Below are 23,923 nucleotides of genomic sequence, written 5' to 3' on the forward strand. Positions count from 1 at the left end.
TAATTTTTTAATGTTTGTTTTTTAGAGAGAGCACGTTTGAGAGAGAGCAAGCGAGCTCTAGTGGGGGAGGGGCTGAGAGAGAAGGGGACAGAGGATCCGAAGTGGGCTCTGTGCTGGCAGCCCGATGTGGGGCTGGAACTCACGGACCAGGAGACCATGACCTGAGCTGAAGTCACATGCCCAGCCAGCTGAGCCCCCCAGGCGCCCCAGCTCTCCCCTTTTATCCTGTGTTACTCTGCGTCTTCGTCATGTCCCCATCAGCACCTGGATGCTCACCGTTTGTGATTATGCCTTGCTCTACCTGCCTCGCTCTTCTCTCTGCTCAAACACATTCCGTTTTTTTTTTTCCTACGCGTTAAACACCTGTTTATCTTCCAAAACCCAGCTCAAATGACATGCCATCCACCAGCCTTTCCCAATCATCCCTTTGAAATGGTAGCATGTTGGACTGTTCATATTCACACTACTTTATATGTTAGATCTCTGTGTAAATGTCTTCTATAAGAATGGCTTTATCTGTCTTCATTTCTGCACAACTTAGCACGGTGCCTTGTACGGTATGGGCTCTCCGCATACGGTACTTACGTTTGCTAGTGCTCCTCGTCGTTCCCAGCAGGATTCAAGGCTGCTTACACAATACGGAAAAGACAAAGGGATGTAAGAGAGGGAAGCAAAATAAGGATAGGAAACACAAACGAAGCTAAGTGTTAAGACAGCGGAGTCTAGTATTTTTGCTAGAGATGGCTCACACACGTGCCTCCAGTTCTTTGCGGTCAGTCCAAGTGCTTACTGGTAAAGGCAGTGGGTAATGTGAGGGACAGTCAGCTCCTAGATTCATGGTGACCATAAAGAATAAGCCTGTAACTCAGAACGAGTTTGTTGGCATTCAGAACTAAGAATACTTTCCCCCGTGGCCCATCCTAAAGAAAACACCAGTCATGTGGGCAGTCATCAACATTACACTTAAAAGTAAATGTGACACCAGTTCATTGGACAGCTTTGCGATTTCCCTTGACAGTAGCTTATAACAAAATGCCAAAACAGAGTTTAGGAAAAGAGTCCGTGCAGATGTGTAAGTACTTGCTAATGAATGCTTAACGATACAGTTGGTTCCATGTTGAATTTTTAATCAGCGCACGATCTCCCAGTAATCTGGGTGCTATTGTACATCCCTACAAAGGGGGCTTCGTACGTAAACATAAACCAGGTTAGAAGAGAATATCTCATTACTGTCTGTCTTCAGGGCAGAAACGGCAACAGATAAGCGCAAAGCTGTCTTTGAAACCATATCTTGATTTAGTAACCTCAGTCTAACTGGGATTGAAGTGTAATCCAGCAAGAGTAGGCTTGTAGATACTTTGATGTCCAGTGGGGCCGTTGGTCTAACAGTGGGGGTGTCGGGCTGCAGAGATGGGCTGGGGAGCACAGCCACGAAAGTGTACTTGCAGCCTGGAGAGAGAGTGTGTGCTTACAGTGGGGGGAGACGTTTTCAGGAGCTGCCTGGGGCTCTGGCTCCAAGAACGATCAGGGTTAAAAAAGGGAGCACTTGAAATGGACAAATGTACAGGCAGAAATACAGTCAGGAAACTCTGACAGCATATTTTTCTGTGTAAGACTAAGGAGTGACAAATCTAGGACCTTATCAGAATTACTGTGTTTGGGTTGAGAAGCTGAGTTAGAAATAATTACGGGAACCCAACTGTTCGTATCAACTTGCACCAGAAGCAGCAGGGTAGCACAGCACAGGGTGCTTCTGGCAGATGTGGGTTTCATTCATATGTATATCCAAGACTCCCTTTCCCTTCTGGACCCAAATGTTTAAATAACTTGGTTCTGACTCAGCCATTCTGTGGATGCCGGTAAATAGAAGAAAATTACCCACACGGTGATAAAATTGTCCCGGGAACCTTACATTTGGAGTCTGACCTGCTTCACCTGGTCAGAGGGGATGGGGTGCACACCCCTGAAATCTTACGTAGGAGGAGGGTAGGGTACGAAGATCCTGGGCTTGCACAGCTACAGGCTGTCCCTCAAAGCTGAGCGATGGAGTATTGGGACTGACTTTACTATTCTTTCTTATGTTAATTAGGTTTGAAAGTCGTCCATAATAAAACATTTTTTTAAAAGCAAACGGAAAAAAATGTACCAGTTTTGATGTAGTAGATGTGGGAAAGGAGGAAGAGCGGGGGGGGGGGGGGGGGGGGGGGGGGGGGGGGATATCAAGGAGGTGTTTTAGGACAGAACAAAGCAGCTTTATATAGTAATTCACACTGACAAATTTAATTACAAAGAACTGATAATATGTTGATAATGGAAATCGGTTCAGAAAGCCTAGAGTTGAATTTGTGGGTCTGTTTTCTGTCTTGACGTGAGATGAAAAGAATTACCATTTTCTTTAAAAGGAAAAATACACACGTGTTCATTTTTGGTTTGGGATAACCAGGCTCTGAGAAGACTCACTCTTGGATTTTTATATCCAGGCTGTACCTTTTCCTTCTTTGAGCTGCGGGCAAGTCTGTCATCTTTCCACAGGCAGACCAGTTACGGAAGCCTCTCGCTAGCCAAATCTGAGTTTACATCCCATATCAAACTACATTTTGGTTTAATCTTTGCTGTGTGTTTTTAAGTCGTGATGGCCCTTGCTTGGCCTTCAGACCAGTTCAAGACCACCCATGAACTTCTCTTACCAACTGCCCCTTGTGGAGATGAGCAAGACCACCCGGTCCCCCACTTAACCTCCTAGGTGTACCGCGTCTGTTTCTGAACTAATGTAATTACTTTCTGCAACGGCATTCTTTCTCTGAGAGGAGTGATTGCTTTTCCTGGCAAGTCCCACTTAGCTCCGCTTTCAGAATTTTCTATTACTATCTCTCTGTGCCTGAATGTAGTCAACTTAGGGCTTCAGTGCCGACCAGGGAGTACCGAAGGGGTGCGGACAGGGCCTCCAGCCTTGGCTCAGATCAAGGGGAGTAACCAGGGAGGAACAGAGGCCAGGGTCAGTGATGAAAGCCCACCCAGTTACATAACTGGAATCAGAGCCATGATTACAAGATAAATATATGTGATTGAAGCAAAAAGTAGCAGGTGGACAGAAGTTACAGTGATGAGAACATGGAGCCCTAGTTAAAATTGGTAGGTCTTTTGGTCTTGGTATTTTCAACTCTAAACTACACTCAGAACAACTGGTGATTTCTGCTTATCAGAAGAGATTAGATGATGGAAGAGAAAAAAACCAATAAAAAAGTACGAGACTGTCGCATTGCTAGGTGGTGTGTGAGGCGCCTCTGTTGTCTCCAGTGTTTGGGTTTTGCCTATTATTTAATACAAAAATTAGTCTTACTCCCTGAGCGCACAGAGACCCGTAGAGGAGGGAAAACCTCAGATACAGCGGGAAGGCAGAACGCCAGTCTAGGGTTAAAACTGCCCACAGGTAATGGTCACGGTGGTAATCTGTGTGCCCACGGACTCTTACCTGCTTTTCTCTGTAGTGGCTGGTTTGTGATTGTTCCTTTCCTGAAACTTTGGCTTCTCTGTGTTGGGTGTGGAGATGATGTTCTCCAGGGACCAAATGCTAATGCTTGGGGGGGGGGGGGGGAGAATTACTCTGCATAGTGTGTTTTCATTAACCGAGACTTGGTTTCTTTTCCTTCTTCAAGAATAATCGTCTCCAGGTGAGGTTGTGGACACAGTGTCTGGCAGGGCCCCACACATCCTGTGGGTGCTGGGTGGTGACGGCCATCCTCAGAAGGCTCTCGTAAAGCTGCCTTAGTCCCAGCTGGACGGGAGGTGTGGGGGTCAGGTGTCCCTCAGAGGTAGCTCTAGGTGAGAGCACATCTCTGGGGATGGGTCACATCCGATGCTGGCCTGGAGAGCACCACCTTACGTACCTGAAGTGGTGAGGGTGAGCCTCTCGAGCCTGTCACCCCCCAGCGTACCTCTTTGGGCGGCGTTAGAATGTTAGGGTCACAGGTGATCCTGAGAACTCCTACCACATACCAGCTCTCCGTGAGACGATGCCCTCAGACCTCAGCTGCTGTGTGTGCAGTGCTGCTTTAAGGAAGATGGGAGACGGGAAAGTGGAAGTGAGGCTCCATATGTTTCTTTTGGTGAAATTGGTCTTTAGGATTATTTTTTTAGTGGCCGTGTATGGGATAAAAGGTAGTATTTCAGTCACGATCATCCTGGTTTCTGATCCAGCCGTTTAAGAAGAGTTGGTGAGTGCCACTACCCTGTATGCTTCTAAGCAAGGTGGACACGGTCCCGGCAGGCTTCTTCGAGCTTACGCCCGGCAGGAGAGGCCGCCGGTAGCAGGGACTCGCAAGTGTGGTTGGCCTTCCAGGGGGGGTTCGGGTGTCGCGTGTAACAGGAGGCCTGCCCTGTCCTGCCAGTTCCGAGAGCTTCCCCGAGGAAGTATTTGAGGCCAGTGGAGGAGCTGAAGCTAACTAATAAGCAGGGGGTCCTAGACAGAGCGAAGCCCCTCAGTGAGCATAAGCGTGGCCCATTCTGAGAACCCAGAAGTCTGGTACGACTTGAGAAGAAGGGAAGGTGGCACAGGGAAAGTAAAAGGGTAGGCACCGGCTGGCCAGGCCAGGAGACCTTGAAGGCCATGTTAATGACACTGCCTTAGTCCTAGGGGCAAGAGGAAAGCAGGTCATGGTTGTAACAAACGCGAAATGGATACAATCAGATTTTTATTTTTTAAACGATCTGTATCACATAAAAGAGAGCTTAAAAGGAAGAAGAGTGTGAGTGTACGGCTAGGCCTGTTTGGGTGGTCAAACGCAAGATGGCATGGGTTGGTTAAGCTAGGGGCGGGGGAAGAAGGCCTTAGGAACTTAGACTCTGAGGTACCGGTGTTTGTGCCCGATCATTGTTGATGCTGGATGATGGGTTCATGGAGTGTATTTTACTATTCTTTGTGATTTTGCGGAGATTTGAATTTGTCTACAATAAAACGTTGAAAGAAAGGAAATGGAAAGAGAGAGATCCAGAAGAGAGGCAGGTTCAGGGCGGAGACCGCGTCAGCTCTGACGTGTAGAGTTTGGGAACCCCATGAAACAGCCAAGGGCAAGTAGTGTGAGCTGAGTGGGGAAGTCTGGTCTGGGCTAGAAATAAATGTGACCGTCACTGGCATAATAAAGACAAGTGAGATCATGTAGGAGTTGGGTGACATCCCTCAGGGACGAGCCCTGAGAGGTGTCGTGTTTCTTACGCGGAAAGCCCTCACGTACTATCCAGTAAACAGGTGGTCATAAATCAAAGCAGTTACTACTCCGTTAATTTTTTAAACACCAAAAGTTTGCAGGTTTCATGAAAAACATGCATTTGTTCTAGCTGCTCTGTCCTCTCTCCTCGCCTCTGTTGCGATGCGGTGGCCTCGGAAGCACCTCCCGTTCGCTCTGTATGACCCTGTGTGTTTCTGTCTTTGTCCATTCTTGCCAAGTTCCCAAGCGGCTTCTCTCAGGACTTCAGATTCCTAAGGCTGATGCTTCATACTTTACCCTCTGTGGGTTCCTGTCAGACCCTCTCTTCTCACCAGCGAGACTGCTGGCTGGGTCTCCTCCTGTAGTAGAAAGAAGCTTGGAATCGGAGTCCGAAGCCTTCTGTGTCCTAGGGGAGGATATGTCTCGTTGGTCTTTCCATGCGGGAATTCCTTGCTGGCAGTCAGTGGGACATTGATGTTTTTCCAAATTCTGAATCTGAGAAAAGTCGTTAAAGAACTCAGGAAAAGAGAGAACAGCATCATTCTCCTCCATGCGTGATGGTCCACACAGATACGTTCCTGGTTCGGAAGAGCCCACTAACGGCAAGGGCAGGGGGTGCTTACGGAGTCGGAGGTTAAGGCGGACGTCTCTGGGAACCATGGTGAATGCACATGCCGGAGAAGCAGCGGTCTGAAGGATCTTCTTTGTGGGTGATGCCGGGTTACAAATGGGTGTGCGCTCCCCTCTTACAAATAAGATACATGTTAGTATGTTTATATAGCATACTTCACGTAAATCCTTTTGAGTGGTGTTCCAAGAAATAGCACACGTTGGAGGCACAGTAAGTGCTCACGTTGGCAGTTTTGACATGTGATTCTCTGTAATGCTGTTGACCTTAACCTTGAATGTTACCTCATTCAAATACTACCCAACGACACTTACTGGCATTCTCCAGTGCTTGAATACTCACTGTAGGCTCAGGTTCTTTGTAAATACTTTTAACGGAAGAAATGCAAAGGAAAAACATGCATGTTGTGAGGTCATTTGACATGAAATCAGAAGGCAATCTCAAACCCAGATGAGCAAAATGCAATATCCATTTCAGTGGCAAACCCAAGATTAAGTCAGGCAGATAGTATTTTTGTTGTTAAAAGAAGAAAATGAGTTTATACGAAATAAGATGTATGCCAATTGGAAGATGCCTTCGGAGGCAGTTGTGGATTAAACCCTGAGGGCAAAATGGGAGACATTTTTCCACATCTGGAATAGTTATCATGAAACAAGATTATCTGATGGGGCAGTCAATGCTGTGTTGTAACATTTTAAGGTAGATAATTTTTAGATCTTACATATATGTGATAGTAGCTTCCAGTATTTTAGGTAATTTTTATTTGGCAGTTATTTTGTGTTCCCTTTTAACATTTTCTCTTACTAAATGTCTTAACAGGTAGAGGCCACTTTACATGTTGACGTTATAGTCTTGTCACAGTGTATTCATAGTAAGAATAAACTTTGCATTTTTATTATATATTATTTTTTAACAGAGGACCTGTGAAACTCTTAGTCCAACCCTATCACAGGAGAACGATTTGATCTCAGTGCTTTCTCATTATTTTTTTAAAAAACATTATAAGATGGGGGCGCCTGGGTAGCTCATTCGGTTGAGCATCTGACTTCGGCCTAGGTCATGATCTTGCAGTTCGTGGGTCTGAGCCTCACGTCGGGCTCGCTGCTGTCAGCCTATCAGTACAGAGCCCACTTTGGATCCTCTGTCCCCTTCTCTCTGCCCCACTGCCACTTGCGCTGTGCCCCAAATAAATAAATATATATATTTTTAAAGTATTACAAGATACAGAATAATTAAATTTGGGGAATTCTGGTTTCTCATCCCTGAATCCTGAGAATTCCTATCTGTCAGAAATTTGCAGTCACCTGCCGCCATTTAAGCACCCCACCCTCGGGCCTCCTGTTTGTGAAGGGCCAGCCTTCAGTGCCCTCCTGGCACAAGCCGTCTGTCCATGGTGCTGCCTGTCCGCACCACCCCTCCTCCTACTGGTCCCGGTCCTCCAGGCCTTGTCCCTTCTCAGATCCGAGGAGATGCTGGCTCAGGAGTCAGGCTGCCTGGGGTCCGGCCTGACTGCCATCCCTAAAGCCCTTGGCCAGATGCCTGACTGACTTAGTTTTTTCACCTGTCAAGTGGGAATGCAGACAACACTGACCTCATAGTGCGGTTGTGACTGTCCCCTTGTGGGACTTGGCACCACGACTTGCAGTGAGTCCCCAGCATCAGCCGTTCTGTGGTTATCACTGAGGCTGGTCTCCATTGTATCCCTGTCCCCACCCTCCCCTCCGTCTTCCCCACCCTCCTGTCTTCCTTGTGTGTCATTCCCAGGGCCTTTCCTGTGGCTCATCTTTCCATTGCATTCCTGTTACTTGTTTCTTTGTCCAGAGCTCCCACGTGCCCACCCTGCCGAATCCAACCCCCCCCCCCCCCCCCGCAACGTGCCCTGCCTATCTCCTGGGCCCTGGCCTGTCCCATCCAGTCCTGCGATGTGGTGGCGTGTGTGAGTCAGACCTTCTTCTCCGCCTCGTCTGACTCTCACACCCTTGCCTGCAATTCCTCCGACCTTAACCCTGTGCTGTTCTCACATCTGCCCAGCCAAGTGCAGGATAACTGGCTGATTACTGAGCTTACTGGCTGATCGGTTCGCCCAGCAAAGTCCAGAATTTGAATTTTTAACAGCAGCAAAATGGGCTAAGCAGACTATCACTTTGAGAAATTTTGTTTTCTGTGATCCTTTCGAATTTTCAAATAATTTGAGAAATCACTTTTATACAAAGCTTGAAATCAGTATTTAATTTCAAGCATGGGAATGTATTTTATTTTGTATCTGTAAACAAAATGCCTTATGTGTTTTGATGATGGAACCAGAACTATTCTTAGTCTTATTCGTTGGCATCTATGAAGCAATTTCTAAACCTTACGGAATATTTTATAGTAGCCCATTAATATACCATTTAATCCCCAGTAACCAGCTTTTGTTTCTGTTTTCCCCCACTGGAGGACCCCAAAATGTATGTACAGACAGTGTTGGATGTTCACAAAAAATACAATGCCCTGGTGATGTCGGCGTTCAACAACGATGCTGGTTTCGTGGCTGCACTTGACAAGGTGGGTGTGTCAGAAGGAGTCTCTCCTGCGATGCAGGTGGGGGGGGGGGCGGCGTGGCCTCTGACCGTGTTTTGTGTGCTCCACAGGCCTGTGGTCGCTTCATCAACAACAACGCAGTTACCAAAATGGCCCAGTCGTCCAGTAAATCCCCCGAGCTGCTGGCTCGATACTGCGACTCCTTGTTGAAGAAAAGGTATTAAGTGACATTGTGTTTTATTCTTAGTAAATCTATTTAAACTCTCAGCTTATATATGAGGAATTGAACTTTATATTACGTTTTACTTCTGTTGTAATTTTTGTACCTTTGAGAAAATACTTCAAACCTAATACATCTTCCTTGTCTCTTTGAAAGATACTTCAAGTCCTATACTCTAGGCCCAGTTCATCTTTTTTTAATGTCACCGTTGGATTGGCTTTGAGAACTGCAAGCAGTGTGGCCCCTTTAGCTGAACCCAGTTCCGTGGGCGGGCCGAGCGGTGGTTACAAGGGCGGAAAGGACGCGGGAAGTCAACGTGTCTCGTGTGCTCCCCGGTTCTCTGGGCCCAGCTCGCTTGTGTTTCCGGGCGAGGCTGCTTCGGGAGCTCCCACTGGCCGTTCCTGACACGAGACTCAGCGCTACTCTGGCACTTGCGTTGTCGTGTGCGCTTCTAACGTTGATCTTCGCTTAATGAGTTTGTTTTATTGCCATTCTCTGTTTTCTCTACGTTTTTTAAGTTTATGTATGTACGTAATCTCTACACCTCGCATGGGGCTCCAACTCATGACCCTGAGTTCAAGGGTGGTGGGCTCTTCGACTGAGCCAGCCAGGGGCCCCTCGTGCTCTTTGTATTCCAGCCGCCAGGTTTCTCACCTGCTCTTCTTCCTGCTCGGAGTGTGTGTGTGTGTGTGTGTGTGTGTGTGTGTGTGCGCGCGCGCGCGCGCGCGCGTGTGCAGGTGTAGTGAGAGCTAGAAGCACGACCGGCGTGGGTCTCTCTGTGCCTTGTGCTTCCAGAATTCCGGGTTTTGCGCGTCTCTTTGGGTGTTCTTAGCTTCTCGTTTCTCGTTCATTTGGACGGCTCCTCTCGCTTTGGAAGCGCTCAAGGCTTGTCTCACTTTTCCAGAGATCTCTCGGCAAATGCTGCTGCAGGCGTTGTCCGCGCTTCCACGCGGTCCTGGTTTTGATGTTAACGTACTAGCTCTCAAGAGCTTGCGTAGCCCCCTTGCGAAAAGACGGAGAACGCCCGCCCGTACCGAGAAAAACACTGCGAACAAGTCTCCCCTAGAGTAGAGTCGGGGAAATCTTAAGTCAAATGTTAGCAAGCTAAATTTATCAGGGAACTAAGAATAATTCTCCAGAACACAGTAGCTTTCTAGCGATGGCTCAGTGGTGGCAAATTTAACGTAACTTACTGTGTTAACGACTGTGTGGTCTTCCTGACAGACATGGGGAAACCTTCGATGAGGTCACTAGATAGCTCTTGAACTTTGCCAGAAAGCCATTTCCCCAAGGCCAGTGAGAATGGAGTATTCGGGGAGTTTCCTCTGTTTCTTGCAGTGCTGGTCAGTGTAGTATTTAGCAGTTCTAGTCAGATCCGTGCAGGTATTCTTTCCAGGAATAAACATGGACTTCACATTGGAATGCCTCTTCTGACCTGCTGTTAACTTTTTTTTTCTTTAGGCTATTACATAAAAATCTTCAGTGTTTTTTAATTACATGTTTTAGTAGGCCCTCATTTCGTTTGGCACTTGTCCCTTTATGCATTGCCTTTTCCTAAGGGGCCCTCATCAAGTCTCTTGCTATGTTGTAATTGAGGCTGGGGCAGCAGACAGACGGCAGGCCGCTGGGAGCACCACGTCCGTGAGCACACGCTCCTCCCGAGTGAAAGGGGCTCAGAAGAGAGGCTCTCCCGCAGGGGGCAGTGGCCCCGGCCTGGCCCTGTGAAGAGGGGGGCTGGGTTTTCTGAGCCACGTGTTCTTAGGTAGAGGCACCTCTCCAGAGCTTGGTTGGTGGCTGGATCGTTCGATGTAAATTTATGGGGAATCTGTCTATGAGGGACTGGTAGACCCTGAAAAATTGCATTTACCCTGAAGTAACCTTTCAGTTAATACTTGTTCATAGAATAGAATGAATCAATCGGTTGTTAAAGACAACTCTCTGTTGTGTAGGCATAACCCCAGAGGAGGGTGGTGCTTTAGTGCTTGAGATCCTTTCATTATCTTTAATGTTTAGGCCACTCAAAAACTAAATGCCTTTTTCATTTTTTTCAAAGTTAGAGCATATTGGAGAAGGCCGTCGGCTTTTATTTATTTGTATTTAAATAGATTATCTGAAAGGAAAACTTGAATGTCTGGGGGAGCTTTTTATAAGTGTCTTCCGTTGCTTTTCATCTTGGATGTCGATTATTTTGTGAGCGGGTTCTTCCGCGATAGTTTCAGCGTAAGATCGCCACACAGCCGTAGGTAAGACAACTTTGCCTCTGTCTTCACGCGTTCATCTGGACAGAACTGAGTGTTCGAGTGTTCACAGCCACATTCTGTTGTGTTAGCTGAGTGGTGCTTGCTCATTAACAACTGTTGGCTGATGTGTTTGAGAACAGTATGCCTTCTTTTTACATTTCAGTTCCAAGAACCCAGAAGAAGCAGAGCTAGAAGACACGCTCAACCAAGTGGTAAGGCGCTTGCTAACGCACCGTTCCCGGTAGCCTTGTCTCTGCAGCTTTTAAGGTTATTGGTACAGGGTGTCTGGAATGTGAAAAGTCATTGGGTCATTTATTTTGCTTTGAATCTGTGGTTTTACTCCCTAAACTGAGTCATGAATTTTAGCGTTTGTACTTTCCTCATTAGTGCCGAGTCTAGACCAAGTTAATGTGGTTTCAGTGGTTGACAAAAATATTTCAAGACTACGGGTGGTATTTGTAGCCGTCGTAAACGTTGGCACACAGGCCGGACAAAACAAAGCACGCGTGTCAGCTGCCGGCGTGTGTTCGGTGACTGTGGCTTTTCAGTGCACTAAGTGTGCTCTCTCGGTGACTTCACTAGATGGTGGTCTTCAAGTATATAGAGGATAAAGACGTGTTCCAGAAATTCTATGCAAAGATGCTGGCCAAAAGACTCGTACATCAGAACAGTGCCAGTGATGATGCCGAAGCAAGCATGATCTCTAAATTAAAGGTAAATTTCATCATTTCTGGGAAAAAAAAAAAGTTTTTAAATCGCTGTGAAAGATTTTCATTGTCCCAGGTTGTCGTCGGTGGCCTGTAGCTAATGGAGTTCGAACGGCACGGGCTGTCCTGGGCCCCGCATGCTTTGCTGACCATCCGCCCCGCCCTCGGGGGCCCCTCGGTTCTGTTGGCCGGGCTGTGCTGCACTGGCCACCGGAGCGCCTGCTGGTTCCCACCCCCCCCCCCCCCCCCACCTCCCCCCGAACTGCTCCAGTGGCTCAGCCCACACGTGTGTTTGGTCGACTTTGCGTTGGCGGGTGTTTTGTTTTGCTCCGGGTTTAGTTCGCATCCTCAGTGGTCACATCCTCAGTGGTCGCATCCTCAGGAGGACAGAAGGCATCGGACTCCACCGTTGAGCACCTGTTTTCTCATTCAGCCACCTCTGCCCTCTGCCCGCTCTTGTTTCGGTGCCTCCTGGCCTGCCAGGCGCTGTCACGTGTCTGAGACCTGAAATGACTGTTGTGTGGGTAGCTAATTCTGCTCAAGCTGTCGTAACAAAATACCGCAGACTAGGGGCTTGAACCACCCAGGTCTATCCTCCCAGTTCTGGAGGCGGGGAGGACCAAGGTCGAGGGGCCGGCTGAGTCCATTTCTGGTGAGGACTCCCTTCCCAACCTGGTGACGGCCACCTTCTCGCCGTGTCCTCACGTGGCAGGCAGAGAGCACGCTGGTCCCTTGTTACACGGGCACTAATCCCATCACGAGGATCCCATCCTCGTGACTCCATCTAAACGTAATCATTTCCTCACGACCCCGCCTCCAGATACCATCACACTGGGGGTTAGGGCTCTAGCGCCGGAGTTTGGGGGGCACACGTGTCAGCTGATCACAGTGGGTAAGAGTAGTAAACAAAGTATGTCCTCTTCGCATTCCGTTAGAGATCCTTGCTCTTAGGTGCTCAGATGATACTTACTGTGTGAATAGTAGCCTACTGGTTTGAATCTGCACATACTGATGCTGTGAGATGTGGTTCAGTGTTACTAGCTTCGGTAGTCATTTTCTACGGTTAAGCCTATGTCTTGTGTGATTTCTGTCAGATTCCCTTATATACACTTCTGTTTCTAATAGAAATTAATGAGACGGTTGTCTGGGTTCATTTCAGCAAGCTTGTGGTTTTGAATATACCTCTAAACTTCAGCGGATGTTTCAAGACATTGGTGTGAGCAAAGATTTGAATGAGCAGTTCAAAAAGCACCTGACGAACTCAGAACCGCTAGACTGTGAGTACCCACGTGTTTATGAGCTGTTTTTGCAGGCAGTGTTCTTCGGGAAGTCCGTGTCCTTTGTGGCAGGCGACAGAGATGACAGAGTGTGGTGGTGCTTTATCGGGGATTCAAGGACGGACAGACAGCAAGTGCCACCTCCCGGATGGTCTTCCTGAGTCGCGTGTGAGCCTAGGAGATGAACGTCCTCTCCCAGGGGACCCAGGGCTGTGCCCTGGGCTTTTCCACTTGCTGGTGTGGCCACCCCACCCGGGATATCTGCCAGCTCAGGGCTCCACACGGTTTAATACTTCATAAATTTCTTTAACCTTAGTTGGGATCAGTTCTTGCCTTTTTTTTTTTTTTGGTAAATTATAAGAGACTGACTTGGTGTATAGATTACAGAGTCAAACTAACCAAAGGCTCCATGGCTCCCGATCGCAACGGCGCCAGGACTCGCTCCCAGGGCCGCGTCCGCCCCCCGTCAGGTCCACTCTGGGGGATGTTGGCGGATGATGCAGACATCATTACTTGTTAATGTTGTCTTTTCACATGAAAAATGCGAATTTCATTTCTCCCCAAAGCTGAAGCGCTATTCCACTGTTAAACTTGGCAATTCTGCCAGTGAGCTCGTCAGCTATTGGTACTGATGAGACTTTTGTTCTCATTTAGTTTGTGTTACGTGTAGTGTTGGGGGGGGGCGGTGGTGTCGGCAGTAGTGGGTATACAGGAAACACGCCGAAGGTAGCTGTTCACGTCTGGGGATTTTGCTTCCTGAGTTGCGGCTGCCGCGGTGTCCGTGCCCGGCGAGCTGGGGGCGCCTGAGCAGACCCCAGGCCGGCAGGGCGCCGACGCACGGGAAGCGGGGCGGGCATCTGATGTCGTAGCTCTGAGCTGGAGGCAGAACGAAAACTGCCCCTGTTTAGAGGAAAAGAGTTTCTGTTTCTTTGACCTTTCACTAATTTTCACGGAGTAAAATCATTTAACTGAAATACGTCCGGTTCTTAATTTCCTACTGAAGCAGAGTGTTTTCATTCGGTGTGTTTCTTTGAATACGAAGCAGTCCGCGTTTATTCGAACGGCAGCATCTTTCAGTGTGTGGGACTAACCGTGTTCCTGCCTTTTCACCCCGCCTCAGTGGACTTCAGCATCCAGGTGCTAAGCTCCGGGTCGTGGCCCTTCCAGCAGTCCTGCACGTTCGCCTTGCCGTCAGAGGTGAGGGCGGCTCCGTCTCGTGTTCTGCTAGTGCCCGACGGAACGCAGAGGCGGGCAGGGCCGGGTGTCCGGAGGCCGGCCTCCTCCGCGCCAGCCCACACGGCCCGCGAGCTGGCTCACGGACACGGAGCCTCGTCCGTGCTCTGCCGAGCCCCGTGGCGGTGGCCACCTGCCTGACCGTTAGAGTGCGTTTCCGCGTTCTCCTCTCGTGCCTCAACCAGTGCGCCTTGTGAGAGTCACGCCCCCCACCCCCACCCCCACCCCCCGCCGTTCGGGTTTCACGTTTATGTAGTGAGCGTTTTGTACCGTACGTTTGGAGGTGTGTTTATGTGGAAGCGCTGACTGTGACTACGGACTGGGGTGAGATACGTACTCCACACAATGCTATCCTTTTATCCAGCTGGAACGCAGTTATCAGCGATTCACAGCTTTTTACGCTAGCCGTCACAGTGGCAGAAAACTGACCTGGCTGTATCAGCTGTCCAAAGGAGAATTGGTAACCAACTGCTTCAAAAATCGATACACTTTGCAGGTAAGATCACCCTCTGTTTCAGAATATATATATATATTTTTTTTTTTTAATTTTTTTTTTTAACGTTTATTTATTTTTGAGACAGAGAGAGACAGAGCATGAACAGGGGAGGGGCAGAGAGAGAGGGAGACACAGAATCGGAATATATTTTTTTAGTCTAAATGAGGATAAGACAAGTTGTGGAAATCGGAATCCAGTGATTCGTGCGTCAGAATCTAGGGTCGAGCTTCCGGCAAAGGGCGGTTCTCAGAGTCAGAGGAGTTCGGACGCTTTCCCGCTGAGGGGCAGGTGATGCACCGATGCCTCAGTTTTATTCTCCATAAAATGGGGGTGCCAGTGCTTATACCTTGGAAGTGATGTGAAGATTAAGTAAAATAATGTGTTTAATAAGCATTTGGCACAGATCCTGCCCAGTGCACACCACGTAGCTCAAAAAGCCAGAGTTTCCTGTACTGAATTACGACGATCGCCCTTTTCCTTTGGCAAAGCAGTTTCCTACTAATATTGACCCTCAGTGCTCTGGGCAGCACTGACTACTAAGTGATAAGAACTACGTGACTCCCGTTTCAGTTCTCCAGGAGAAGCTGAGGCCCAGGGTAATTGTAGCGGCCTTCTCGAGATCCCGGTGTATATGTGGCAGAGGGAGGGTGTCCGTTAGGGTCTCTTCCCCTAAAGAGGATTTGTGTGTTTTATGCGTGCTTGTGTAAATGAGTGTGGATGCATAAATAGTGTGTATTTGCGTGGACAAAACGTCGTAGAAGAAAGTTCCAAATTATTTTAACCTTCGAAAGGCGGTAAGTGACGTCCTTCGGGAGAGCGGTGCGTCTTGGTGGAGCTGTGACGCTTTGTGTTCTCTTTTAAGTAGATCTGCTTTCTGTTGCGCGTTTTGCAAGAATTTGTTTCATACGTAACTTCTTCAGCCTTAAGCTGTGTATTTTTGGAGGCTTTTCCACGCGTTTAAATTCCGTTTCTCTTTCTCTTATATGGGGGGCCTCGAAGGCATCCACCTTCCAGATGGCGATCCTGCTTCAGTACAACACGGAAGACGCGTATGCTGTGCAGCAGCTGACTGACAGCACTCAGATCAAAATGGTACCTTCCCGTTACTTGGTCCCTGTGACGTGTCCAGTTCCCGTCTCCTCTTGTGAGCATTGAAGGGAGGGGGTGGGGAGACGGCGCGGAGGTCTCTGATTTCACACGGATGCACAAGACCTGCTTTCGCACGTTCGTTTAACCCAGCGTTAACCCTCTTCCCAACTAAGCTTTTCCTTGGAGGCTTAAACGTCACTTGATTACAGTGTCTTTCTTCCTGTTTATTGGCCGTATTTTTTATTGAGCTGTATTTCACGTACATAAAATTCAGCATCTTAAAGTAGACAGTTGAGTGTTTTTTCACGAGGTCGCACAGCCACCATCGCTGTCTCGATTCCCGAACACGCCTGTCATCCCGAAAAGAGACCCGTTAGCCGTTAGCAGGAACTACCCTCTGCTCCTCTCCTCAGCCGCTGAGCCCCATTAACTTACTTCCCGTCTCTCCGGATTTGCCCGCTCTGGGCTCTTCACGATAATGGCGTCAGAGCGTGTGTGCCTTTGACTTGGCATGTTTCCAGGGTTTCTCCACGTGATGGCATGTATGTTTCATTCTGTTTCCGGCTGAAATACATTCCAGCATCTGCATGGACCACGTTATGTTGACCCGCTCATCAGTTGGTGGGCCTTGGGGTTGTTTCTACGTGTGGTTATTGGGAATAATAGTGCTCTGCGCACTCACATGCGCGTCTCTGTAAGAACCTGTTTTCAGTTTTCTTGGGTGGATGCCAAGGACTGGAACGTTCGAGTCGTGACAGATTTAACTTCCGAGCCACTGCCAGGCACCAGTTCACGTGCACACCACCAGCAGTACGGGAGGGCCCCCCCCGACCCTGGCTTCCTTTCTTTACAGCTATTATGGCCTAGTGGGTATGACGTAATCCCTCGTCGGTAGTTTGATTTGCATTTCTCCAACAGCTGATGACGTTGAGTGTCTTTTTGTGTTCTTCCTGGCCGTTTATATCTATTCTTTGGAGAGATGTCTATTCAGACGCTCTGCCCATGCCCATTTTTTGTTTGGGTTGCCCTTACCGTTGAGTTGTAAGAATTCGTTATATATTGTGTACCCAGAGCCCCTTTTTCTTTTGTCGTGCATGCCTTTAGGGTCAGGTCTAAGGAGCCGGTGCCTGATTCAGGGTTAGAAGACGTCTTTCCCCATTGATTGGGACTGCCCTGTTGAAAATCAGATGGCCGTAGGTGAATGGGCTAATTTCTGGATTCTTCGTTCTTTTCCTTCCGGTGATCTGTAGTTCTTTAAACCACAGTGCCTTGTTTGCGGTTATTTTGTAGCAAGTTTTGAAACAGAGATCTCCAGCTTTGTTCTTTGTCAAAATAGTGTTGGCTCCTCTGGGTCTCTTGCATTTCCATGTGAATTTCGGAATTAGCTGGTCTGTGCCCGCAAGAAGGCAGCTGCTGCTGTGATAGAGACGCATCGAAGCTTTGGGCTGCTTTGGGGGGTGTCCCCGTCCTGCCAGCGGGGCCTTCCAGTACGTGGCGTGAGCGGCTTTCTCTTTATGTAGGTTGTGTTTCATTCCTTCATTTCGTTCACGTGTTTCACTTTTGAGTGTGTAAGCCTGCGCTTTGGTTAAATTTATTCCTAAGTGTTGTGTTTGGTACTTTTGGAAACGGAATTGTTGATTTTAATTGATTATTGCGTATTGATTTTATATGTTGCAACCTGGCTGAACTTTTTTTTTTTTTTTTTGAGGCTTCTTTAGGGGTTTTACAGTATCATGTCATCTGCAGATACAGCTAGTTTTACTTCTTCCTTTCCCTATTTGGATGCCTTTTATTTTTTCTTCTTGCCTGATTGTTCTGGGTGGAATTTCCCACGCAGTGTTGACTAGAGGTGGTGAGAACAGGCACCCTTGTCTTGTTCCTGACCTTGGGGGAAAGCTTCAGTTTGTTACTATTAAGGGTGACAATCGCTGTAGGTTTTTCTTAGGTTCCCTTTATTAAAGAAGCTCCCTTCTAGCCTTGTTTTTTTTTTTTTTAATCTTTCCATGATGAAAGAGTGTTGCATTTTGTTCAACTGCTTTTTCTGCTCTGTCGAGGTAAAAATATGCTTTTTGTCTATTAATATGGTGTGTTATAGTCATTGCTTTTCTTACATTGCCACCCTTGCCTTCTTGGGGTAAACCCCACTTGGGCATGTATATGATATTCTTTATGTGCTGGGCTTGGTTTGCTAGTATTTTCTTGAGGAAGTTTACATCTACATTCATAGGAATGTTATCGGTCTGTTGTTCTCTTGGGATGTTTTTGTCTGGTTTTGCTGACAGGGTAACACTGGCCTTATTGAATGTCACTTAGGGAAGTATTTATTTTTTAAGTTTGTTTATTTATTTTGAGAGAGAGCAAGCAGGGAAGGGTCAGAGGAGAGGGAGAAGCCCAAGCAGGCTCCAGGCTGCCAGCACAGAGCCCGATGTGGGGGCTCGAACTCATGAACCGTGAGGTCATGACCTGAGCCGAAACCCAGAGCCAGACAGCAGAGCGACTGAGCCACCCAGGGGCCTCAGGAAAGGGTTTATTTTTTGATGATGCTTCAAGTCAGTCCAGAGTCCATCTTCAAATTCTAATGACAGAGTGAATTTGCCCCTTTGTGTGTAAGAGTCTGTCTCATCTCGTCAGGAGGGCTGGACTCAGGTGGAGGCTCAGGCCGCCCTCGGCCCCACCCCACGGGGCTGACAGGGCCATTGGCCTTGGCCTCCGAGCTCAGCGCTCCCCTCGTCAGGTCGGGCTCGGAAGCGCGGCCTCTGGTGGCAGCGGCCGGCAGTGCCCCAGACCTGCGGGGGGGGGGGGGGGGGGGTGGGGTGTTTGAATCTGGGCTGGTCACGTGACCAGAATGGGTGTCCGTGAAGGGCGGGGGGTGTTCCGTGCACCGGGGTAGGAGGTATGGGGTGCGTCTGGGGGACTGAAGTTGGGCAGGTGGTGGTGTCCACGTCACGGGGTCACAGAGTTGGAGGAGGAGGAGGCCGAGACCCGCCACCTGCGTTTACAGGCGAGGAATTGGCCGGCGGCCCCGCGTGGCGCCTAGGGCTCCCCGCAGGAGGTGGAGAACGGGGTCGGCCGCCGCCGAGTCCGTCGTGTCCGTGAGCAGCGTCCTCCGCCGTCGTGCGGGAGCCCTCGGACGTTGCTTTTGTGGTGACCGTGTCCAGGATGGACGGACAGGTTCCTGTAGGTTTAAGTGACGAGATCAGCGTGGCTTGTAACGTTTGTAACCGAATCGGCAGTTTTTACCACGAGGTGGTCAGAGCCACAGAGGGGTTGGCTTCCCTTTGACGAGTAGGCGCTGGCGGTAGTGAACTTAGGGGACCTCCTAGTCACCACCTCCTTCTCCCTGGGTGGGTACATTCTCCTGTCTGGGGGGGACTCCTGTGTTCCTGCCAAAAATCAACCATGTGGTTGTGTGTGTGTGGTTTGTATTGCAAAGAAAAATGCAACTTACCTTTTTCTCTTCAATTGCAGGACATTTTGGCACAAGTCCTACAGATTTTATTGAAGTCGAAGTTACTGGTATGTCTGTGCACGTTCCATGTTGAGCTAGACGAGAGCCTTTTCCTGAGATGATGTGGTAACAGCTGTTGTCCTGTAGGTTCTGGAAGACGAGAACGCGAACGTTGATGAGGTGGAATTGAAGCCAGACACCTTAATCAAATTGTATCTCGGTTATAAAAAGTAAGGAAAATCTGCCAGGTGGATGGTCCTGGACCACAGACTCGTCCCCTCGCGTCCGTGCGGACGGAGGCTGGGCACGGCGTGGGCCTCGGTCGTCTGCCGCTTGCCTCCGGTTCCGTGTCTGGCGGTTTCTCCACCGGGCAAGCGTCCCCTTAAATGGCTGGCCGGGGACCTTTGGGCCTCTGTCTGTCCCAGTGCCTCGAGTTTGTCTCATTTGACGAAATTTGGGAGAGCGGATGGAGGCACTGGCTCTCCCGTGACACGGGTGGCCTGTTACCGGCCGGGCAGGAAGCCACCGAGTGGCGGCAGCCTGCTGGGGGCCGAGCTTCTCACATAGATGGAAACTACCGCGGGGGGTGGGGGGGCCGGCCAGTGGTACGTGGGGACGGGGCTCGGGTAGCAGAGGCTTCTTAAAGGTCACACACGGGCCTTGAGCACCTGTCCTTTAAAGCAACAGCGATCGGTCTCCTCCTTTTTCCCGGCAGTAAGAAGTTAAGGGTTAACATCAACGTGCCGATGAAAACCGAACAGAAGCAGGAACAAGAGACCACACACAAAAATATCGAGGAGGACCGCAAGCTGCTGATTCAGGTGACTTGGGGCCCGCGCGGGGTGGTGAACCCCTCACAGAGAGTGACGCCGCTCTGACGCCCCGCGTGGGTCGTGAGGTGGCTGGGACTTGGGAGCGGGTGCGGGGACGGTGACGGGCCCTGAGTGGAGCAGAGGAAGGAAGCGGATGGACACAGAGAACGTGGCGAGTTCGCGTCCGACGGGGCAGGGGAGGGGGATCACAGCGAGGCAGCTTCTGCGGCTCTGCAGACTCGTGTTTTCTCCCCCCCCTTCCTCTATATAAAAATGAATTTTTTAATTGACATCCAAGTTAGCCGATAGTGCAACAGTGATCTTGGGACGTGTTTTCTCATTTTTAAAACGCTCTGTAGTCGGGTGAAATTATTAAAACTGCCGAGGAGACCAAAGTATGCCGTGTTTATTCTGTTAGAGTTGAAACGCATATCCTGCCGTGCGTTTGTGACCGTGTATGAAATCACAGTCCTCTGCACGGACACGGCCCTCGGCGGCCCGTTTGCTAGTTGTCCCGAATGTTCCGGAACGGTTGTAACCGTGACTTGTACCGGTTTTTCCTCCCCGGGTGACGGGTGACCAGGCGGCCATCGTGAGGATCATGAAGATGCGGAAGGTCTTGAAGCACCAGCAGCTGCTCGGAGAAGTGCTGACTCAGCTGTCCTCGAGGTTCAAGCCGCGGGTCCCAGTGATCAAGGTACAAGAGCCACACGGCAGAAGCTGCCCGTGTGTCGTTTTAGGAGAGAAAGGTGTAACGAAAACGAGGCCGACGGCCCTCGGCATATCCATACGTACTAGGTTTCTACAAAAGGAAATGGGCTTAAGCTTAAAACCTTTTATCGAAACACGTACACAGAGCGGTGCACGCGTCCTGAGTGTCCGGTTTGCTCATTTTCCCAGAGTAAATATACTTGTACACCAAGATCCGAATCGAGAGTTAGAAGGTGACCAGCGTTCCCGAAGCTTCCCCTCGCTGCCTCCCCCACATTGCCCCCTGTGGCCCGAATCTCGCTCCCACAGCAGTTCCGCCTCCCTCGGGACTCTGTAAACGACCTGTAGAGTTCCCGCTCGGCTGTGTCCCAGTTGTAGCCCGGCCACGGGGTGCTCCCCCTCGCTGTGTGAGCACTGGCTCCAGGGGCAGCCGCGGGCTTCTTCCAGGTAGCAAGTCCGAGGCGTCCTGAGACCGCTCGGGTCACCGGCAGCCGGTGCGGGGGCCCCGACAGTCGGGAGGAACCCCCTCCAGCTCCCGGGATGGCCTGTAGCCCGGGCGCTGGCTTGTTCAGGAGTCCCCACGGCCCCCCAGTCCCTGCCAGTGACTCAGGTAGGACAGAGCGACCGCGAGGTTCCCACCCCGTGGCCTCCACAGCACCCGGCCCGGCCGGCCCGGCGCCTGGGGTGCTGGGAGGCTGTGGCCCCGTGACACTCGGTCACCTCAGCGAGGCCGTTAAGGAGACGGGCACTGAGGGGACTCCATTCGGGGACGCGGTGGATGGGCTGAATTGCCCCGACGGGGCTCTCGGTGGTGCAGGGGAGATCCCCGGTGAGGGTGGCCCATCTCTTCGGTAATACGTGTGGTTTTTTTCCTCCTGTCACGACTTCTCTCTTTTTTAAAATAATGCCCAGAAATGCATTGACATTCTGATCGAGAAGGAATATCTGGAGCGAGTTGATGGGGAAAAGGACACCTACAGTTACTTGGCTTAGCCCTTCCGGAAGGGTCTGCCTGTGCGAGCCGCAGCAGGTAGTTCCGGGCCGAGAGAAGAGCTCCATCCAGCTCGCAGCAGCCAGCCTGGCGCCGTCCGGACCTCCCTTTTTAAAACCGAGACCGAGGCTCCCACCGGCCGGTCTCAGACGTACATCAGAACTGCTCAGGATTGACACGTTTCAAGTCTGTAAATACGGACACCGACGCCATTTAACCTAATTTAAGAAGAGGGGCGTCGCGCCCCGAGGGCTGCATGCTACCGCATTTAAACCAGTCCATTGGCTGCGAGGCCGACGGCCGCCGTCCTCGGGCATCGGCGTTGGCAGCACCCCCTTTGAGAGCAAGTCTCACGGACCCACGTGTAGTCTGCTATGAAAAACCATTTGTATAGTGTGTTTCATTTTTTAATGTGTGAAAATAAAGAGAATTAAAGAATTTCCGTACAGGTCGCATTTGGTTTTGTTTCAAGTCTTACTGATGTCTACATGTACACAAAAGACGCAATGATTATGCGGATTTATAATCCCGTGTCTTCCTGTAGTCTAACAGGCTGCATCCTGTGGATTGAGACTCGAAGCTCTTAAAACTTGAAGGCCTCTTACAGTCTTTTCCCCCAGACGCTCCTGCTCATTTCTAGGACTTGCCGCAGGGACCGGAAGGCAACCGCGTGTTGATTCTGTTTGACGCTTGGGAGGACCCGGTGGGTTAATCCTGACGTCCTCACGTGGTGGAGAAACTGAGGCCAGAGGAAGGGGCGCGGCCCCGGCCTGGAGAGCCTGGCCCGGGACCTGGCCGCTCTCTCCTGGTTCCAGCCGGTTGCCTGCGCGCAGGGAGCAGCCGTTCGGGGCGAACTCGCCAGCTTTTCCTGGTAAGACCGCCCGGCCCCCAACCGAGGCTGGTGACCCAAGGCAAGCACCCCGGGGTGGGTGGGCCACGCAGACGGAAGCTGTCGCTTCCAGGCGCCTCCTGGTAAGCGGAGGGGAGACCGGAGGCCTGGGGAGCGCGCCCTGCGCCCATCCTGTCGCGGGGGTCCCTCCGAGCTCTAGGCCGCGCTCCCCCGGCTGCGTCACTTGCTAGTGAGCCCCTTCCGCAGTCCCTTCCTGGCTGAGGGACAGACGAACCCCGGAGGTGGTGGTGGAGACTCCCCGGGCCCTGCTGCGTCGTCGTCCTCGCGAACCCCACCTGACCACCTCGTGGCCTCGAGCAAGCCTGCCGTGCACCCACCGTGGGTCAGGGTCACAAGCCAAAGAAGTGAGAGGGAAGTTCTCCCAGTTCCCTGGAACAATCTGGGCCTGACAGGTTAGTATAAAAAGTTACAAGTTGGGGGCGCCTGGGTGGCTCAGTTCAGCAGCTCTGGTCATGATCGCAGGGTCCGTGAGTTCGAGCCCAGCCTCGGGCTCTGTGCTGACAGCTCGGAGCCCGCTTCGGATTCTGTGTCTCTCCCTCTCTGCCCCTCCCTCACTTGCACTTCATCTCTTCTCGCTCAAAAATTAAAAAAGTTCCAGGCCAAACGGGTTAAAAAGTAGCAGTGGAGACTGAGTTTGTCAGTTTCCACAGCGTCTTCAGCTTTTCCAGTTTTACAGACACCACCCCCACCCCCCCGCTTTGAAAACCAGGCAGAAAGCAGGACCCCCCCCCCCTCGCCCCCTGCGCGCACACCCACGGCACCCTCCCCCCGGCTCCTGGGGTGGCGGGCTCCCCGCGCACGCCGGCCTCCCCCCACCCCCCACCGCCGTGCCTTGACCCGCTCCGGGACGCACGTGCTGCGCAACCACGGAGCCCCCGTGCGAAGCTGTGTTGGAGCCCCGTTGAAGGCGGGAAGCGACCTCAGGAGCCGGTGCCGGGTCTCCGGTCCCTCCGGGCTCGAGAGCACCCCCGGGTGTACGGCGGGACGCGCAGAGCGGCCGGCGAAGGGGCCCCGCGGGCGGCCGAGGCCGGCGGCCCCCCCACGTCCGCGCCCCCCCCCCACGCCAGGCGTGCGCCGTCTGGGGGGCGGGGGGCGGGGGAGGAGCCCCACGCGCTTTGCCTTCGTGTCTCCGCTGCCCTCCGGCTCCGGTGTGTGCTGATCCACCGCATGTCTCCTACCAGGAATGGACGAGCGAAAGCGCGGTCGTCGGAAGCTGCTTCCGGGGAGCCACCCGGCCGTCGCGAAGGGCGCCGAGGAGAGAGAGGCCACCGGGCTGTCGGTTGAAGCACCACCACCGCGTTCCAGGCTGCGCGCCCAGGAGGGGGACGGACGAGGTAGGGCCGTGGTCCGCTGCCCGTGAGGGTAACGGGTTCGCCGGGGTTGGGGCCGCGGTCGGACGTGCCTGTGTAGACAGACGGCTGGCCCGTCGCTCGCCGG

General features: G+C 51.1%; 1 protein-coding gene across 7 annotated transcripts in view; it reads left to right on the forward strand.

Moving 5' to 3' along the window:
- CUL1 (cullin 1) overlaps positions 1-22,018 on the forward strand; it is a 105,073-nt gene extending 83,055 nt beyond the window's left edge. For all 7 annotated transcript variants that reach the window (XM_042926958.1, XM_042926963.1, XM_042926961.1 and 4 more), the window contains 13 exons: positions 8,269-8,376; positions 8,463-8,569; positions 10,976-11,024; positions 11,395-11,526; positions 12,679-12,796; positions 13,917-13,993; positions 14,394-14,525; positions 15,525-15,617; positions 19,083-19,130; positions 19,210-19,292; positions 19,778-19,883; positions 20,458-20,571; positions 21,498-22,018. In XM_042926958.1, the coding sequence (XP_042782892.1) occupies positions 8,269-8,376; positions 8,463-8,569; positions 10,976-11,024; positions 11,395-11,526; positions 12,679-12,796; positions 13,917-13,993; positions 14,394-14,525; positions 15,525-15,617; positions 19,083-19,130; positions 19,210-19,292; positions 19,778-19,883; positions 20,458-20,571; positions 21,498-21,578 (1,248 nt within the window). In that variant the 3' untranslated portion in view covers positions 21,579-22,018. The remainder of the gene's footprint in view (positions 1-8,268; positions 8,377-8,462; positions 8,570-10,975; positions 11,025-11,394; positions 11,527-12,678; positions 12,797-13,916; positions 13,994-14,393; positions 14,526-15,524; positions 15,618-19,082; positions 19,131-19,209; positions 19,293-19,777; positions 19,884-20,457; positions 20,572-21,497) is intronic.
- The last annotated feature ends 1,905 nt before the right edge of the window (positions 22,019-23,923 follow it).

This window comes from Panthera leo, chromosome A2 (genome assembly GCF_018350215.1).
Source record: "Panthera leo isolate Ple1 chromosome A2, P.leo_Ple1_pat1.1, whole genome shotgun sequence".
Lineage (NCBI taxonomy): Eukaryota > Metazoa > Chordata > Mammalia > Carnivora > Felidae > Panthera > Panthera leo.